This window comes from Sorex fumeus, unplaced genomic scaffold (assembly GCF_029834395.1).
Source record: "Sorex fumeus unplaced genomic scaffold, SorFum_2.1 ptg000002l, whole genome shotgun sequence".
Classification (NCBI taxonomy): Eukaryota; Metazoa; Chordata; class Mammalia; order Eulipotyphla; family Soricidae; genus Sorex; species Sorex fumeus.
Window position 1 is genome coordinate 47,438,764 of NW_026606059.1, and position 21,048 is coordinate 47,459,811.

General features: G+C 37.8%; 1 protein-coding gene across 10 annotated transcripts in view; it reads right to left on the bottom strand.

The window, feature by feature from the left end:
• Positions 1-8,471: 8,471 nt before the first annotated feature.
• Positions 8,472-21,048, bottom strand: part of PHF20L1 (PHD finger protein 20 like 1) — a 76,624-nt gene continuing 64,047 nt past the window's right edge. For all 10 annotated transcript variants that reach the window (XM_056112232.1, XM_056112226.1, XM_056112247.1 and 7 more), the window contains 4 exons: positions 20,723-20,918; positions 16,027-16,390; positions 13,962-14,124; positions 8,472-13,019 (listed from right to left, as the gene is read on the bottom strand). In XM_056112232.1, coding sequence (XP_055968207.1) covers positions 12,877-13,019; positions 13,962-14,124; positions 16,027-16,390; positions 20,723-20,918 — 866 coding nt within the window. In that variant the 3' untranslated portion in view covers positions 8,472-12,876. The remainder of the gene's footprint in view (positions 13,020-13,961; positions 14,125-16,026; positions 16,391-20,722; positions 20,919-21,048) is intronic.

Here is a 21,048-nt window from a genome sequence, read left to right on the forward strand (position 1 = left end):
ATATTCCATTTTCTCTTTCTACTCAGTCTTTTAAAAAGTTTATTAAAGTGCCATGATGTACAAAGTTACTCATAGTTGAGTTTTAAACACACGATATTGCAGCACTAATCTCCCCCCACCAATGTTCCCAGGTTACCTCTATATTTTCCCCACCCCCCAACTCTGCAGACTTCCCTGCCCTCTTTACAAGCACCTTTATAAGTTGATTGGTTTTTATTTTTAATTTTTATTTATTTGTTAATTGTATTATAGTCACAAAGTTGTTCATGATTGGGTTTCAGTCATATCATGTTCAACACCCATTCCTTCACCAGTGTACATTTCCTACCACCAATGTTCCCAGTTTCCCTCTCTCCTGCTGGCCACAAGCCCCCGCCTCTATGGAAGGCACCTCTCTCTCTCTCTCTCTCTCTCTCACTCTCTCTCTCACTTTCTCTCTTTCTCCACTCCTACACCCCCTGCTCTGGCCATTATGGTTTGCAATACAGATTCTGAAAGGTTATCATGTTATCCCTTTGGATCTCAATTTCTTTGTTGACTCTGATTTGCATGCTTAACTCTATCATTTAACACCACCTTTGAACTTAACTCCCCTGACCTGGCCTCCGGCTTCTCACCTGTCACCTCTCTCTTCCCTTCCATCTAGTTTTTTTCCTCCCCTTCCCTATATTTTCTTCCCCTCCCAACTTTAAGATTTTATTTTATCATGATATTTTGTTCTTTTACCATACCATAGACTGTGAGTTCAGTAACATACCATCAAACCTTTCCATGACCTTTCATGCCTACCATTCCAGTCAGTGTTTATTGACAGGTAAACATATGATTAAGAAGCTGATGTAAAGCATTGCTATAATATTCAAAGTATTGAACATTACATTTAATACTTTGTTTTATAGATTGCTATATATACATTGGTATGTATTTAAAGTATGCTATACATAAGCACTGTAGCACTGTCCTCCTATTGTTCATCGATTTGCTCAAGCGGGCACCAGTAACGTCTCTATTGTGAGACTTGTTACTGTTTTGGGCATATCGAATACATCACGGGGAGCTTGCCAGGCTTTGCCATGCGGGCGAGATACTTAGCTTGCCAGGCTCTCCCAGAGGGACAGAGGAATAGAACCTAGGTTGGACGTGTGCAAGGCAAATGCCCTACCAATGTGTTATTGCTCCAGCCCAGGCTATGCACAAAGCAAAATTAATTTTTATATTTTAGTTGAATCATTATGAGATAGTTACAAAGCTAACACGATTGAGTTTCAGTCATACAATGATCGAACACCCATCCCTCCACCAGTGTACATTTTCCACCACCAATGTCCCCAGTATCTTTCCCCCCAACCCAACCCACGCCCTGCCTCTGTGGCAGGCACTTTTCTTTCTTACTCTCTTTCTCTCTACTTTGGGGCAATATGGTTTTCAGTACAGATACTGAGGTACCATCATGTTTGGTCCTTTTCAGCATATATCTTCCCGAGTGATCCCTCCAACCATCATTGACTTAGTGGTCTCTTCTCTATCCCAACTGCTTTTCTCCCCAGGAGGCAGGCTTCTAACCAAGGAAAGATCCTCCTGACCCTTGTCTCTACTGTCCTTGGGTGTTGGTTCCATATTATGTTATTTTTATATTCCACAAATGAGTGCAGTCATTCTATGTTTGTCCCTCTCTTTCTGACTCGTTTCACTTATATTCGCTTATAAGTGAATGAGCACCTTTAGAAGTTGATTGGTTTTTATTTTTAATTTTTATTTAACTCAATAGTGACTTCCATGTAACTCTATTTCCCACTTCATCACCCACCTGGACTTTTAAAAACTCATTTTCTGTTCTGAATCTGGCCAGTCTGTCTTGAATGGTTTTAATGTTCTCCCAATCAACACTCTTTTGTTTTATTTATTTATTTGTTTTCTTTTTGGGTCATTCCCAGCAAAGCTTACGGGTTAACTCCTGGCTCTGCACTTAGGAATCACTCCTGTTGGTGCTCAGGGAACCATATGGGATGATGAGGATTGAACCCAGGTCAGCCGTGTGCAAGGCAAATGCCCTACCTGCTGTACTATCGCTCTTGCCCCTTGTTCTATTTTTTTTTTTTTTTGCTTTTTGGGTCACACCCAGCGATGCACAGGGGTTACTCCTGGCTCTGCACTCAGGAATTACTCCTGGCGGTGCCCAGGGGACCATATGAGATGCTGGGAATCGAACCCCGGGTCGGCCACGTGCAAGGCAAACACCCTACCCTCTGTGCTATCTCTCCAGACCTTGTTCTATTTTTTTAAAGCCTATTTTCAATCTTTTGGTATTCCTGTGCCGATTAGAGAAGCATGCATTATTATTTTTTTAAATTTTTATTAGTGAGACACCATGAGGTACAGTTGTAGACTTACAAATTTTTGTGCTTGGGTTTCAATTATACAATGATCAAATACCCATCCCTCCACCAGTGACCATTTCCCGTCACCACGGATCCCAGTATCCTTCCCACCCCCCCCACCCCCCCCTGTGCCCCCATCCCACCCTCCCTCTGTGGCAGGGCATTCCCTTTTGTTCTCTCTCTCCTATTGGGTGTTGTGGTTTTTTCAAAAGAGGCAATGGGTGAGAAGCATGCATTCTTAAGGACTGCGTTTCCTCCTTTATTTTCTAGGCAAGACTGACTCCTAGAGATAAGAGTATTTGAAGGATAGATTTAAATAGCCTGTGGACTTACACTTTCTTTTACTTATAAAAGTTTAAGCATGGCATAATTATCACCTCATATCTTTTTCTCTATTTAGCAAAATAGACTTTGTTTTAGATTTACAGAAAAACTAAGTACATTGTATAGTCAATATCATCCTTCTCTACAATTTCTCCTGTTACTTAACAACTGAATTAATGTTATACTTGTTATAATGAGCCAATATTCATCTATTATTATCTAAAGTTTGTAGCTTACATTTTTTTGTGACATCCTGTTTTTCTTTTTAATTTTATTTGGAAACAATTTTTCAACTTATCCAGAGATTGAAATAGCAGTAAATTCCCCATATAATCTTTAGTAAATTTTACCTGATTAAGATTTTCATAACCTTGCTGAAATGACCAAAACGAAGAAACTATCATTGATAAAATATTATCAATTAAATTACACCATGTTATTATTATTATTGTTATTCCTGGTGATGCTCTGGGACCATATGGGATGCTGGGAATCGAACTCAGGTCAGCAGAGTGCAAGGCAAAAACTCCACACACTGTGATATCGTTCCAGCCCCCAGAACTAGCTAATTTAAAGGGAAAATGAAGACAATATTTTCAGCCAGTACTGCTGGATCATTTGGATCCACATACAAAGTAAAAAGCAAGTATTACTGCAAGCCTATTAAAATGGCTGAAATATCAAACATTCCAACAAATTCTGACAAAAATTTGGAGCAACACGAACACATTCATTCAATTGGTATGATTTTTTTAGATGCCCTGTTTTTTGATACCCTGTTCTGACCTTTATGCCACTTTCACCTCATCTGGATTACTATAGCTTTGTAATAGTCCCCTTCTGCATATTAGTAATTGTAGAACCTTCAGTTTTGCTCTTTTATTTCAAAATTGCCTGAGCCACTGAGTCTTTTACACTTCCATATAATTATAGAATTACTCATTTCTTTGTCAAACAGACTCTGAGGATTTTAATTGGAATTATCTCATATGTAAAGATCAGTTCTGAAGAAATGACCTTTTTACAGTACTCACTCTTTCTTTTGCTTTTTTTTGGGGGGGGAGGTCACACCCTGTGATGCACAGGGGTTATTCTTGGCTCTGCACTCAAGAATTGCTCCTGGGGGTGCTCAGAGGACCATATGGGATGCTGGCAATCGAACCCCGGTCGACCATGTGCAAGGCAAACACCCTACCCGCTGTGCTATCACTCCAGCCCCAGTACTCAGTCTTTCAAACCATTATGTGAGTAGATTAACTTGTAGCAATTTACCACAATAAAGCTAACTGGATGGGCACTTTCAACCTCCATCCAAAGAGGATCTTGCGAAGAGAATGAAACAGACATATATTTAAGGAAATAAAGAAGGATATAAGGACTGTCCAAGCTTTCTGATCACCAGGGCAGCCCTGAGTGAGCTCACAGGCTACCCATTTATTCAGTAATATATCAGTCCCCCAGCATAGCTCCCAATAGGTGAGTCACTGTTTGAGTTAACAGAGACAATAAGGACACATCAACATTTTTTGGGTACATTAAAAGCAGAGACTGGGATATTTATATAACCATAACTCAAGTATAAAGTCATGAACATTTCCTTCTCTATTTTTGTTGCCCTCTACATTACCTGTTTAATTCTGTCCTCTCCTAGATGTGCTTTTACTGCCTATGGGCATATATTTGCCTGCTAGATTCTAAGTCCTAGTCCCCAGAGAACTATCCTCACTTTGGGGTATTTTGTTTGGGAAACGATCTTCCACATTATCTCGTATTTTGTTGTTATAGGTCTTGATTTGTAGTTTTCCATGTCCAGAGTCTGCACATAACTTTTCTCAGACTTATATTAACCTTTTATGCTACTGAAAACAGTATGCAAAAATTTCAATTTCAGTCCAGAAATAGTAACGCACTTATCTTGGACACAATCAAGTCATGCTCAATCTCTGACACCCCGTATGTTCCCAGGGCCTGCCAGGAATGATCTCTGCACACAGCCAGAAAAAGTCCTGAGCACTGCGGGTGTGGCCCCAAACAACTCATCGCCCCCCCCCTCCACTTGATCACTTGACTTCCCGTTAATCATCGATTTGCTCGAGCGGGCATCAGTAACATCTTCATTTGTCCCTGTCGCATGCTAGTGTAGCCCAAGGGTGTCTGTTCGCTCTAGGAACATGAAGAGCCTCAAACCCATCGTTCATGATCTTGATGAAGAAATCTGACCATCTGGTAGGTGAGCGGCCACGCGGTCTTTTGACATTCCATGGAATCCAGTCAGTAACAGCTCTAGTCCAGCGGTCGTCTTTAAATCTCATTACGTGACCAGCCCATCTGATTTTTGACACCTTGGCAAACGAGACAGCGTCCCTGATTCTTGATCATCGACGGATGTCGGAACTCCGGATTCTTTCTCTCATTTGAGTGAAACGTGATATTCTAAGCATAGCTCTTTCAATTCCTTTCAATCCCCCCCCCCATTTCCAATAATTTACTGATGATGTACACAAATTATTTTAGTAGCATTTTCTTAGATTCTTACTCCTTTTCCAGGTATATGCTATCTTAAATGTTTATTTCCGACTTCTGTTTTTCTCCTTTGATCAGTGTGTTATTCTGCATGCACAGGCATTATCTCTAGACCAATATTTGATAGAAGTGATATACATTTTTCTTCTTGATCTTTAACTGAGAGGAAGGAAAGTATTCATTCACTATTATGTTGTTAAGGGAAAGTTTCTTTATTCTTTTTTTTTCCCCTTTTTTAGTCACACCCAGCAATGCTCAGGGATTACGCCTGGCAGTGCTCAGGAGACCATATGGGATGCCGGGGATCAAACCAGGGTCGGCCACCCCAGCAAGTGATGCCGGGGATCAAACCAGGGTCGGCCACCCCAGCAAGCTACCGAGAGTATTTGATATGCCAGACACAGTAACAACAAAAGTCTCCAATGGAGACGTTACTGGGCCCGCTCGAGCTCGAGGGTTGGCCACTTGCAAGGTAAATGCCCTACCCACTGTGCTATCGCTCTGGCCCCAGGGCAAGTTTCTTTAGGAGATGCCCTTTGAAATTATGCAAATTCTTATGTCTTCTTAATTATTATTATTTTTTTTTTTTGCTTTTTGGGTCACACCTGGTGATGCTCAGGGGTTACTCCTGGCTCTGCACTCAGAAATTACTCTTGGCAGTGCTCAGGGGACCATATGGGATGCTGGGATTCGAACCCGGGTTGGCCACATGCAAGGCAAACTATTGCTATCGCTCCAGCCCCTTTTTACTTATTTTAAATCACACACGAGAGCTGAAGTTTGTGGAACGTTTTTTAACCTTTTTGGGTCACACCTGGCATTGCACAGGGGTTACTCCTGGCTCATGCACTCAGGAATTACTCCTAGCGATGCTTGGGGGACCATATGGGATGCTGGGAATCGAACCCGGGTAGGCGACGCGCAAGGCAAATGCCCTACCCGCTGTGCTATTGCTCCAGCCCCAGTTTTTACACTGTTAGGTGATTTCTGAATATTTAATCAACCTTGTATTCTTGAGAAATACTCAACTACATCTTTACTATTATCCTTACATCATGTTTTGCATATTTGATTTGCATTGTTAATCTTATTTTTTTAACTTTTTTTTTTATTATTCGTGAATCACCGTGGGGTAAAGTTACAGACTTACAAACTTTTGTGCTTGCGTTTCAGTCATAAAATGGTCCAGTATCCATCCTTCCACCAGTCCCCATTTTCCACTACCAATGGTCCCAGCATCCCTCCCACCACCCTGACCCCGTCGTCCCTTCCACTCCACCCTCCCTTTTGTTCTCTCCATTTAGGTGTTGTGGTTTGCAGTAGAGGTATTAAGTGGCCATCATGTTCGGTCGATCTCTTGTTAAGGAATGTCTGTTTTCCAAAGGCATGTATTAGCAACTTTTTCTGGCCTTAAGTTAGTTTTTTTAAATGTGCTTCGATTTTTATCTATTTTCTATGCGTGTGTATCTGAGGTTATTTCTTCTATGTTTACTATATTTCACATTTAAGCCTGGTATTTTGAAAGCTCTTTTTGTCACTACAAATTTCATTTGCTCTCATTTTGAGTTAAGTTTTCGTAGTGTCTTTTGAGGAATTTTCCCATTTCTTGGAGTTGTCATATTGCCATATAGTTTTACATATTTTCAAAAACTCAGGTATGTAGAAGTATATACCTTTATTCTAATTTCAGTCTACCTCAACATTTCCAATATTGCCTTCTGTGAGCCTTTTGGTTCAGATGTTTCCCTACTTGGTTTTTCTTTGATGATTTCAGCATGAATACTTTTTCTAATCTTTTTTTAAATTTTTAATCTGAGATCAGTGATTTTCCTTTCTTCTAATGTAACCATTTAAAGCTACTAATTTCTATCATTGGTTGAGCTGCATCCCACAAATTTTAGTATTTTCCTTTTCACTCAGTAAAAATACTAATTTTACTTGTATTTTTTGACTCACGTGTTACTTGCAAATACATTAATAACTTCTAAATACTGGGGCGAAGGGCGTGTCCAATTTTATTTCATTGTCATAAGAGAACATAATGTGCTCATTTGATATTCAGTATCTACTTTTTTGAGTGTTTCATGTGTACTTAGAAAGGAAATGTGTATTCCTGTTGCTAAAAATGCCAATTAGATCAAGTTGTGTTCATTTTTGTTCAAGTTGTATCCTGATTTCGACTGGTTCTCTCAATCTAAAGGATGCTTGAGAGGCTGGTGAAATAGGACAGGAGGTAAGGCACTTGGCTTTGTATGTAGTTGACCTGGCACTGTATGTGGTCTACCCGTAATAATCTTTGAGCCCTACCAGTAATAATCTCTGAGTACACAACCAGGAATAAGACCTGAGTCCCAGTAGCAATGGGGTGTAGCCCTCAAACAAATAAAAAGGTGGGCGGAAGGGCAGAAGGTCGAAACCATCAATGACAATTTTAGGTTTATTTTCTACTCAATATTAGCACTTGCTTCATGCATTTTCACACTATACAATCTGTGTATCTTAAAATTGCAATTTACTTTTATATTTTTTGTGGACTAAAGATGAACGACAAAGCAAAAAGGAGGATGATATTCTCTTGGATAGTAAAATAAAAATGGAAAAAATAAAAATTACATAATATTTCCAAATGTTAAAGGTAGAGCTTGTTCACATACTTTTAATAGGGGACACACTTGGCAATGCTCAGGCGCCGAACAAAGCTGTGCTGGGGATCATATTCAGGGCCTCGTACTAGCTAGACATGTGTTCTTAGACCTGAACTGTTTCTGTGCACCCTGCTTGTATCTATTTACGGAGCGATAGCACAGCGGGTAGGGCGTTTGACTTGCATGCGGCCAACCTGTCCGACCCAGGTTCGATTCCTCTGCCCCTCTCAGAGAGCCCGGCAACTATCAAGAGTATCTCGCCTGCACGTGACATATTCAATATGCCAAACACAATAACAAGTGTCACAATGGAGACGTTACTGGGCCCGCCCGAGCAAATTGATGAATAACGAGAGGACAGTGACAGTGACACTTTATGGTGCCAAGGATCAAGCACAGGGACTCACAGTGCATAAATTTTTAAAATAGATGCTAAGTACCCAAACTGTATTGATCCTAATGCATACACTTAAAAATGGTATGGGAACATATTTTTGGTGGTAAACTTTAATGTATTATACCCATTTTTAATAATGCATATCTGAACTTGTTAAAATGCAATGTTATTTCTATTTTTAAAGGATTGAAAGAAAAATAAAAATGATTAAAAATAAATTTTAATATGCCAATATTTACAAACTGGAAGTCACATCCTTTGAAGTTTAGATTTATGATAAACAAATTTGAATGGAAAAATCAAAATCTCATTGACATAGCAGTGTCAATTTGTGTGCACATTTATGTTGGCTTTTTTCAACCATCCCTTATTCTTCTCCTATACTTCAACTCCCTTTGATGATCTCTATTTAAATACATCTGAATTTTATCTCCAGTACAAAAAGCAGGAGTACCAAAAGATAAGAGATACTAAGAGTGCATTACATTTTTTCAAAATTCCTATGAAGAGGTCGCTGACAGAAAATATTTGAAGACCACTATTTTAATTAAGATACCAAATCTGTTTTCCCCAAGCCCTTTAACATTTAATCATCTTTATTTTCTTTTCTCTCTTTGGTTCCTTGTATTCTCTGATATCACCCATCTCATGGGAAAATTAATCTTACCATTAATTCCATATCGTCACATAAGTTAATGGCTGACACACACAGATAACATTCAACATGTCTACTACATTTAATTTTCAACTTACAATTATGAACACTTTTGAGGCACTTCATTTCATTCTCAAAACAAGACCTAAACCAGGTATTATTTCCATTTTATGGATAAAGAAACCAACGCTAAGAGATTACTACTAGTGATTTGCCAGACTGAAAATTTGAGCAGAGGATTACAAAGCATGCCTGGTCCACCACACAACTTAGTATTCAATGATACAATTTCTCCATAGTTGTGTACAATATAGGATAGTGTAAAATCCCTCATTAAGGGTCTGTGTCTCTAGGCATAGGAAGAAACTATAATAATAATAATAATTTTAAAAGTTCATATAATTTTCCATGTTTGTAGAGACAAAATAAATGAGATTTTAGGAGAGAAAAATGACAGGAAGACACAAGATGTGAATTGTGAAGACACAATTACAATCTAACACTGTATTTAAATAAACTTGAAAATTTTTTACAGGGAAGCCCAAATGATTGATATCACACAGATTTGATTTGCTTTCAAACAGGGGAGCTACTAGTGGTTTCAGAGAAGAAATCTGAATTAACAATGGATCATTAAAGCAAAGGAAAGAAAATGAGTCTGAATTAGCACAGGCTTTGAATCTTAAATCTGCCACTTAAATATTATCTAGCACTTGAACGTGACTGTTTTACCTATTTTTATCAAAGAATGCAATTAGATATTATAGGTAATATGTACATTACTGATAGAATAGGGACTGAAGAAGCATTAATCCTCTAGCCTGGAAATGACATTTCGATAAATTAGAATGAAAACAAAGTTAAATTTTCTGAGAACAGTAGTTGAATTTCCATGACCTTTTTTATGCAAAATAGTGGACTACAATAAATAGTAAAACTGAGGAGGAGGAAGATGACACCATTCATTCTGAAGAAGCAGCAGATACAGATGAGATGGATATAGGTAGGACACATATTACAAGCTGGGACAGTTCAGAAAATGTTCTTAGCAGAATGGAGCTGCTACCAATTCCAGTTGATTGAAGGGAAATGGCGTGCTTCCTTTTGAACATGTGGAATATGAACATCTGAGAGAAAAATAAGTGCATGGAAGTAAGATGAGTGTTGGGAATATGGCCAGAATTTGAATTTATGAGAATAGTCACATTTAAAAGAAAATAATAAATTAGTTTTAAGTCAGTAGGACCACACAAAAATATGAAAAAGTACAAATCATGTTTTTCAGTAAAATGCTAAGAAGGGCCCATCCCCACCAATCCTCTGTTATGTCTGGGTAGCAGTGAAAAGTTCTTTTGTTCAAGAAACACCCTCTCTATTATCACTACATATATATATATATACAGATATATATATATATATATGTGTGTGTGTATCTATGTATAGTGTGTGTATGTGTATATGTATATACATATATGCATGTATATACATCGTTTTTTAATTTTAAAGTAAATCCAAGTGAAAAGATCAACTCATCTAAAATCTCACAATGAACCCTTTTCTCAAAATGAACTCACTGTCTTAAACAAGGGAAGGTTTAGTCCATCAGTTGCTAAAATAACTGGTTGTTGCTATACTCTGTACTAAAATGGATAACATGATATAGAACTGATTTTAGAATAAAAATCAAGACTTCCAATTAATATACATAAAATCAGAGCAAACAGTTCAATAATCTAATTCTTAACAAGATTCCAGTTTGCCTGCTTCTAATAAAGTTATTTACTTGAATGGCACAATAATGACAAATGTACAATACTTTAAAATGGTCACCAGGGACTGAAAAGACGGGTGTTTTTTGGGACAAAAGGTTTTCCGTGCATGTGACAAGAATTTAGGCAACAATAACTATTCAAAATTTGCTTACTTCTGACAAAAAGATACAACTTAAATGTTTTGAATTGACAATGAAGAAATCAGAGCTACTGTTTTAAAACACAAAAGATGCAGTACCAATCCTGAAATGTACACATTAGCAAATTTACTCCACACATGAAATATAGGCACTATTTTCTACCTTTAATATGCAAATATAAGCAATTATTTCATATTATTTCTACTAAAGCTTTTCATGTCTTGATAAGACCTCTGACAAAGTTCACTAGCAAATATACAGGACTGTATTTAATGTCTGTTCATCTTTGGCACATTTGTCAAGTCGAAGAATCTCAAAAGGCAATAAAAAATTTGTAGTGACTGTTTAGTACAATCTTTTAATTACCTTTACATCAAAATATAAGGCCGCAAAAAGGCAAACTGAAGTTGCAGGATATATGGAATAGTTTTAATAAAGAGTTTTACATACAGTACCTTACATATAGAACAGTGTGTTTGCAAATTTAAATAATATCTGAATGTACAATGGCATGTATTCTTATCAAAGATAAATTCAAGTTTACTGTGTATCAGTTCTAAAATTCATTTATACAGATTGCTAGAACTGATAAACAGAATGAGGCATAAAATATTCAAGTGTTACATGTCACCAAATAGCCTCAACTGTCTTTTTTCCCCTTTTTAAAAAAGTTTCAAAACCTGTACATACATTTTTTTAAAAATTTTAAAAACAGTCTGTTAAAAGGTAACATTTCATGTTGACCACCAATTCTTATAGACTATAGTATTAAAACTAGATATGTGTAGATATAAATATGTGTCGATTATGTACATATACACGTTGAGTGTTTGTTTCAAACAAGTATACACTCTTACGCATACCTGCGTATGTAGCACTGGGGACCGCACACAACTCATAAGAGCACTGGCAGACAGGAGGACCTAGGCTCAAAATCCAGCAAGAGCTAACAAAGCAACTTGGTTGCCTTTGGTTTCAGGAGTTTGTCCACTTGTGATCAAAGGTACAAGTTTTGAGCGCACATGTATTTTTTAAAAATAAAATTCATCTTCAGAAATGAAGCTTTTCCAGTATTCCGCTACAGCAGTTAAAAATTCCACAACCACATATTATTTTTGATTTTTTTGTCACTCCTCATCCCAGCTGAGGCTATTTAAAGTTTTATTTTTTTCCTGAAGGCAAACACCAAAGCATACTCAGGATCAAACTATATGTTGAAGCCTGAATACTGCAATGCAACTATATATGTAACATATATAGTCTTTATGTCTGAGATACACGTTTGTGATAGACTGATGGCCTTATGTAAGACTTGGGGTGGGAGAAATCCCACAGTTTAGAAAATCCTTTTTCCAGCAGTAACATCATTTGGCACAGTGACCCTTCTGCAAGCTATTTTGTTTTTAGTGAGCCTAATGCTTGCAATAAAATCCAATTATTTGGTGTCTTTTTAAAATAATTCATAATAAAGTAAGAATCCACAATTGTTTTCTCCAGAAGTGAGGCTTCTACTGTCGGGCTTCTGATTCAGTACATTCATCATCTATGAAACAGCTCATGATCCTTTAAGTTGAATATCCCATATTTTGGTGCAGCTGGATTAACTGCAGAGAAGACAGTTCTTACAACAACCTTACAGAACTCTCCAGAAATTTAATTTTCCTCTACAATTCTGCTGGCCAAACGCTCTTTCACCTAGAAGCTATATAAATACCATATTTCACTCTACAGGTATCCCGAGTGTCATGTAAGCAGCTACTCAAAAATCCTGCTAACTCGATTTCCTTATATTCTACTTCATTGATCCTTAGCACATAACACATCATCATTTGCAGTTTGCTCATACAGATTTTTTTTATATGAACTTGCTCCTTGATGAAGTAGTTCTACATCTTGCTTTTGAGGGTGCCACCAATACTGATGTCACAGCTAAATAACAAAGATGGCCAGGCTTTGACTTAATTATCCACTATTACGTGGGTAGAAAAAAATTACTTGAAGAAAGCCATGCCTTTCTCCCTTCCATCTGATTTTCACTGTTGTCATACAGAGCAAAGTGTTGCTATTTGTTGAACTTTGCCCATATCAATGAGGAGCTGTTTGATGTGGCGTTTAAGCTGGGGCAGTCTTGCTAGAGGATCAGGTGGTTCCAACTCCCCTGTGAAATCAAGCCAGCTTTCCAGAACTAAAAGAGAGATGAGGGCATATAAATTAGATGGTAACTGAAAGAAGAGTTAAACAATGATAGTATTAAAAGGCTGAAAAAGTAAGGGAGACAAAGGTCTATGCTATCTTTTCTCTGGAAGGTCAACAGCTTTGAACTCCTCTCTGAGCAAACAGGAGACACTATCTGTGATACTTTAAGCTAATTCCCCCCATCATTCCTCTATACAAAACAGCTTCATTTTGAGTGTTTTCTCTTTCTACTTTCTTCTAAAATTGGAAATAATACTTTCCCAATCAAGCTTTCTACTAACTTTGGCTTAAATCCTCTTGACTTTAAATAAAATATAGGTAAAAGGTAAAGGTAAAGGCCCTCCCGTTGATCGTCGATTTGCTTGAGCGGGCCCAGTAACGTCTCCATTGGAGACTTTGTTGTTACTTTGTTTGGCATATCGAATATTCTCGGTAGCTTGCCAGCCTCTCCAAGAGGGGTGGAGGAATCGAACTCGGGTCGGCCATGTTGACCGCTTGTAAGGCGAATGCCCTACCCGCTGTGCTATGTTACTACATTTGATTCTTTTAAATGCCAAACTTTTTTCTAACACATGAGGAGAAAATTTTTTACCATCTTTTACCATTACATTATTTTATCATTACTTATAATATGTAAACATATTAAAAATGGTATGAATGCAATTATGTTCTATACTTTTTAATGAGTGACAATGGACTAATAATTCTAATAGGGTTAAGATTAAAAGACCACAACAGCCACTGTTTTAAATATAGTATAAAGGAAGGAATAGAGTCCCAACAGTATGAAGAGCATGTATAGTTTTCTATGTCATCATTTAAAAAAGGTTTTCACTAAAAAATATTAAAAGTCATCAAAATCTTATTTCACTAAAACATAAAATGCACTTTTCATCCTATAGTAACTGTACTTGATTCTTTCACAAATTACCATCAACTTCTTTTTCTATGAGGTCCATCCTGCTAGTAACTTCATTCTGCACATTCTCTATGTGTGTAAGGAGATTGAGCTGCCACTGAAGATGTGCATCTCCTGGGTCTTCGGTGCTCTTTTTATCACTGTAGACAAACACTGTCTTCTTTTCAGCTGGGGTCTTCTCCAAAGAACCATTGAGAAAAGAAGATTTGGATGAAATGTAACAACACAAAGGAAGACATATTAAAATCCTCATCATCCACAATTATTAGTGAAATCCAAACTGAGTCCCACAATGTGCCAGCACTTTCTTAAAGTGATCAAATTAAATCTGAGGATGCTTCAAAGCAGTCTCAGCCACTATGTCCACAATATCTAGCATAGAGCTATCCATAAAAAACAGCACTCAAATAAATCATGCTACCAAAACTGCTTTATTTTGTCAAAATATATAGTTAATATTAGACTGATTCCTCTCTCAATCTATATCAATGACATAAATAGGGTAAAGGCAAAAAGCAACAGTGGAAATAGTAAGAAAGTAAGCAAAAATAGCATATAGCATTAATTAACCGTAAATGAAATTTTACTATTGTAGTAAGATCATCAAGGAGAGGAAAAGCTAAAAATATTTTAAAATCTTAAGAAGTACAGACTGTGTAACATACAAAATGTGAACTTGGGTTAACAAAAAATAACCTTTTTCATAATACGGATAAATATGGAAAAAAATTGACCATAAACTTTATTAAATACAAGCTTCCCAAATTCAGTTAAATATTTACAATGGTTACATGATAAAGGGGGCTGGAGCGAAAACAGAGGGTAGGGCGTTTGCCTTGCACACAGCCGACCCTGGTTCTATTCCTCTGTCCGTCTTGGAAAGACCAGCAAGCCACGGAGATTATCCCTTCCACACAGCAGAGCCTGGCAAGCTACCATGACGTATTCAATATGCTAAAAACAGTAACCACAAGTCTCACAATGGAGACATTACTAGTGCCCGCTCGAGCAAATCGATGAACAATGGGAGGACAGTGCTACAGTGCTACATGATAAAGGAGTTCAGAAAAATAAAGAACTCATTTTATTTTCTCATCTTATTCTGAAGTGCAGGAGATCAAAGCCAGATCTTCTATATAAAAGGCATGCACATAAAACTTAACCATGTTCCTAACGCCTAACATCAAAGTGGCATTACCAGGATCAGAGTAAGGTAAGGTGCTTGCCTTACATGTAGTTAAGCACAAGGCCAGTAGTAAGCCTGAGCACAGCTGAGGGGCTCCAATTCCCCCAATTCGGCCCCCCCCCATAAAAAAAGCAGCATTTCAAACTAAATGCAATAATTTTCCCCCAAATATTTTTTTTAAAAAAAGGAAGTATAACGACTCTAAGGTAATCCCAGTGAACCTGAAATGTATATAAACATCCAATGTATACAGAACTGTTTACTACATAATGAGATTGATAATACATTCATACACATGCTAAATGTTTAAAAAAAATTTTTTAAGTGCCTCCTTCATCTGAAACACATAATCAAAGGAAGACAAACTTTTATTAATGGTTGTATTCATATACATATATGACCATAAGGACTTTGATGTTCTCACATACAGACCTTTTCATATACTATAAAAGCTGGCACGTTTTGTGGAGATCTCTTAAGTGTGCTTAAAAAATTGAAACTCTGGGGCCCAGAGATAGTACTCTGGGTTAGGCACTTGTCAAGAAGGGGCAATCAGGGTTCTAGCTCCAGCACTAAGTTGGTCACCTGGGCACTGCCAGGAGTGATCCCTAAGCACAAGGTCAGGAGTAAGCCAGAAGCATTACCAGGTGTTACCCAAAAACAAAAGAAATTGAAACTCTTGTCAGAGAAAAAGTTCACTGATTATCACAGTCCTGAATTAGAAGAGAATTAAGTATGCCAGTGATTTCTTGTAGAGAAATCAAAATATGTCCTTGTTCTAATAAGGCATTATTATGAAACTGAAAATGTAACCAAAATTTAAGGTTTCAATATGTTTTACATTATTAAAATTTCCTTTGTTGCTCTAGCACTAAACAAGACTAGCTATACCTTTTGGGACATTCCATCATCTTTTCCTGAGTGCTGTACACGGTTTTTATCTCTTATGTAGAATTCTTGTTCTTCTTCAAAACTACTAACATCATCATCTGAACTCCCTGGGTCTGCAAGAGATTTGCAGTCTTGACCAAAGTTTTGTGGCTTCTGGTAGCTGTGCTCACTTGTTATGTAAGTTCCTTCCATTTTTAGAGGCAAATGAGATGGTTCTTTATGGTTTTGTACGTGATGTTTCTTTCCTTCTAAGTTAACCATGTCTTGCACTGTTATTTTTTTCTCGACTCCAGCAATTACTTGATCGTGGTCTAATCGTTTCCCAGAACATGCCCAGAGACGAAGGTCAGGATGATATTTATTCCTTAAAAAAAAGTCGGGAGAGATGGGAGGTGGGAAGTGGAATTGTGAATTGGGAGGGAGGGGAGGCAGGAGGAACATCCATTAACAAGGTTAATATCATAATACAATTTAGATAGTTAACTCTTGGTTATCTATGCTCATTTGGGTGACCTTAACCCAAATTCTACTAAAGACTGGTCACTGTCCTCCTGTTGTTTGTCGGCCATGTTGGCAGCTTGCAAGACAAATGCCTTTCCTGCTGTGCTATCACTCCAGCCCATTAAACTACCACATAAGGGAATCAAGTTAAGAGGGAGTCACAGACTTAAGTCAAAGGAAAAAGGTATTTTTTAGGTTAATTTGCACCACAATTTAAAATTCTCACCATTTTATAAAAACAGTACTCAAATGGCAGGGTGATAATGAATTCAATTCAATTGACTTCTCACACCATAATCTTATCTAGACACTGCTTCTTCTAGATTTTTCATTGTAATTTCTTGATATGAAACACTTTTAAGTATATTTAAAAAAGCTTTGTTCAATCAAAAGTAGTACTTATAAAAAGCAACTAACGGATGGGAGAGATCATACAGCAGCACTTGATTTGCATGTGACCAACCCAGCTTGATCCCAGGTATCATATATGAACCCCACTAGGAGTGATCCCTAGGCACAGAGCCAGGAATATGCTCCGAGTACCGCTGTGTGTGCTCCAAAAATCAAAATAAATTTCATAATCAAAGGAAGACAAACTTTTATTAATGGTTGTATTCATATACATATATGACCATAAGGACTTTGATGTTCTCACACACAGACCTTTTCATATACTATAAAAGCAGTCTCATGTTATGTTGTTTTATACTCCACAAATGAGTGTCATCCTTCTATGTCTATCATATTCTTTCTGACTCATTTCACTTAGCATGATACTCTCCATGTCTATCCATTTATAGACATTTTTTTACAAAAAAAAAGTGATAGTTGTTTTATAAGCAAAGTTCACGACTTCATTTCTCCTGACAGCTGCAATAGTATTCCATTGTGTAGATATAGATATCTGTGACATATGAAACCTTCGTAAGGCTCAAAATGAAGGCATATTAACAATTTTCAAGTTAGATAAAAACTGGAATAAAATTTGTCTTCTACTAAGTATTGTTTTTGAAATTACAAATTGTATCATTTGGACCACAAATAGTAGGATTTCATCATTAGTAATCACTGTCACTGTCCTCTTGTTGTTCACTGATTTGCTCGAGCGGGCCCAGTAACATCTCCATTGGAGACTTTGTTGTTACTGTGCTTGGCATATCGAATACATCACGGGTAGCTTGCCAGGCTCTGCCATGCAAGCGAGATACTCTTGGTAGCTTGCCGGGCTCTCCGAGAGGGGCGGAGGAATCAAACTCGGATCGGCCATGTTGGCTGTGTGCAAGGCAAACGCCCTACCGCTGTGCTATCGCTCCAGTCCATCATCAGTAAAACAACAGTTTTTTTTTTAAAAGCTGGTTTTATAGTGCAAGATACTTAATTAAATCCTTTTAAGCATTGAAGAGTTTATTTGGCAGGAGGAGGGGCCGGCACTATGGGTGCACAACCAGGTATGCTCAACTCTTAATCTTGGCTCTATGCTCAAAGACCACTCCTCACGGGATTTGGGGACAATATGCAGTACTAGTACTATTGACCAAACTCAAGTCAACTTCAAGAAAACTTAATGCCCTACCTACAATATTCTCTCTTGCCCTATGACTGGAATTTAATTACATGACCTCTACCACTGAGTATCCAGCTATCAAACAAAGAAAGATGAATTTTCAAACTTATTATTATAAGAATTAGATCAAAATATCTGGCACACAATAGACTTTTAATGTACAGCGATAATAATCATGATTATTATAAGAAAAATTACATGAGGGGAGATTATAGGCATGAGTGGATAAATGGTTCAGTTAATAAGCTTATCAAAATTACAGATGCAAAAAAGTTCATACTGATGTCAAGAATGAGAAACCATTTTAAATTTCTGTGTTTTGTGTCACACCTGGCAGTGTTCAGGATTTACTTCTGGCTCTGTGCTCAGGTTGGCTGGACTGAAAGGCCAAGTGCTTATACTATCCCTCAGGCCTGATACTAATTTCTTTCACTAAAGTAAGGTTGGTTTACAATATTGTTTTAAAAGGGATGGTTTCAGACCTCTTTAAGCGTGTTACCAAAAAATGCCTGACATTAAAGTGGCAGTATCCATCCAATCACTTGATGCCCTCCACTCTTTCAAACCCCTACTCTCAGACCATCTAGTAACCTGAGAAAAGCACAAGGGCTTATATTTGTTTTGGTGGATAAGAATGATTTGCTGAGTACTTATCACTAAATAGCAGCGGAAAGACTGAGTAAGAAATAACCCCTAACTTACAGGAAATCATAGTTTTAAGCGAAAAAAAGACCAAAAAATAAAAAATGGAGAAACAGAACACAACAAAGTGCCTGGGAACTGGAGACTGTACAGTGGTTAGGGTACATAATCTAGTATGTGCTTGACTTGCATTGGATCCTAATCTCCAACACCATATGGTTTCCCCCAGCACCACTGGATACGGCCCCCAAGCACTGCCTGTGTGACCTGATACCACTTGGGAGGCCTCCCCCAACCGTAAACCAAAAATATCATAGCAAGGCAGGTGGCAGCAGTAAACAGGGTTTGGCCAGGAAGAGAATGATTAACTCCAGTAAAACACGAAAACCTGAAAAGACATCACTTAAAGGATAAACAGTAGAAGCCATTCCTGGTGTGAATAGAGGAGCTGTAAAAAAGCATGCTTCATTCAGGGACTAAATTAAATTAGGGAAAAAATATGTGAAGGGAAAAAATTAGGAAAGGGCAGACATGGCAACAAAATGACAGGTGGACCACGAACCAGAGACAGGAAAAAAAAATATGTATGCTGATGAGCTCAGACCTTGTTCACTGGGCACCAAGGAGACTCTAGTGTATATAAGAGTACTCTGTGCACCAAGTGGATGATAGGAGGTGTGGGACGAGGATGGGAGGGGTAGGCTTCTGGTCCAATTAAGTGAATTTAAAAAATTAAAAACTAAAAACCTGCCATCTGGACAGGTGTGTGTGTGTGTGTGTGTGTGTGTGTGTGTGTGTGTGTTTAAAAGAATGCTATGTTACACTGTTTACAATAGCTAGAATCTGGAAAAAACCTGACTACCCGAGAACAGTTTCTTTAACTGGTTAAAGAAACTTTGATACATCTACACAATGGAGTACTATGTAGCTGTTAGAAAAGAGGAAGTCATGAAATTTACATACAAGTGGTACTACATGGAAAGTATCATGCTAAGTGAAATGAGACAGAGGGAGAGGGACAGAAATAGAAAGATTGCATTCATCTGGGGAACATAAAGTAACAAAATAGGATACTAACATCCAAGAATAGTTGAGATAAGTACCAGGAGGTTCACTCCATGGCTTGAAGGTCAGCCGCACATGCTAGGGGAAAAGGCAGCTCAGACAGCGAAGGGAACACCAAGGAACGGGTGTTGGGAGGATCCTCCCAGGAAGGGAGAAGCATGCTGAAAGTAGACTCTAGACCGAATATGATTGCCACTCAATGCCTCTTTTGAAAACCACAGCACCCAAAAGGAGAGAGAGAACAAAAGGGAATGCCCTGCCACAGAGGCAGGGTGGGATTGGGAGGTGGGGGGTGGGAGGGATACTGGAATCAGTGGTGGTAGAGAATGGGCACTGGTGGAGGGATGGGTACTCGATTGCTGTACAACTGAAACCCAAGCAGAAAGATTTGTAAATCTACAACTGTACCTCATGGTGTTTTCACTAATAAAAATTTTAAAAAATAAAAAAATTAAAAATTTAAAACATCAAAAAAATAAATAAATAAAAGAATGCTATCCCAGTATTAAGAGCCGAAATAAGAGCGTTCTGTGTAGGGAGGTTCAGGTTTGTCACTGCTAAGGGGAAATTAATCTGAATGACAAAAGGCACAGCACAGGGATGACTACTCTTGGCTGTTGGCTCCCTGAAATGCCATCTTTAGGCAATTTCAAAATACATTACTGAATCTATTTCATCTTGACAACATTTGAATTTTACTTTGTGTATATGGTGTGGGCACAAAACAGGGGGTCAGGGACTAAATGCTGAAATAACAATGACTGGACTTATGTTCAACCATGTTATATATAACAGGATGAAGTAGTTATTCATCAAATATTTACTGATTTCTCCTTTGTTAGAAGCTAAACATAAGCCAAATGATTTATCCTATACGAAAATTGATACGGAAGGGTTACCCACCCTTTGCCACCCTTCACTTACTTTAGTATTCCAATCTTCAGTTGTAACCCATGTAGTACTTCTGTAACACCATAGACATCGGCAAGTAAGTGATGTGTGGAAACTATCTTTTTGGCATTGAGATGAGAGTAATTTTCTTTTAAAAATGATAATCCGCACATTCTCCCATTATTCAACCACTCTTTATCATAACGATACTTTGCACTCCATCTCTGGCCTGTGGATAAAGTTGACATAAAAAAAAAACACACACATACACATTACAACATATTCCACCTATTAGACTTCTATTGAATAGAACCTAACATTACTCAATAAAGACTGCAAACTCTGGTTTAATAAAATCT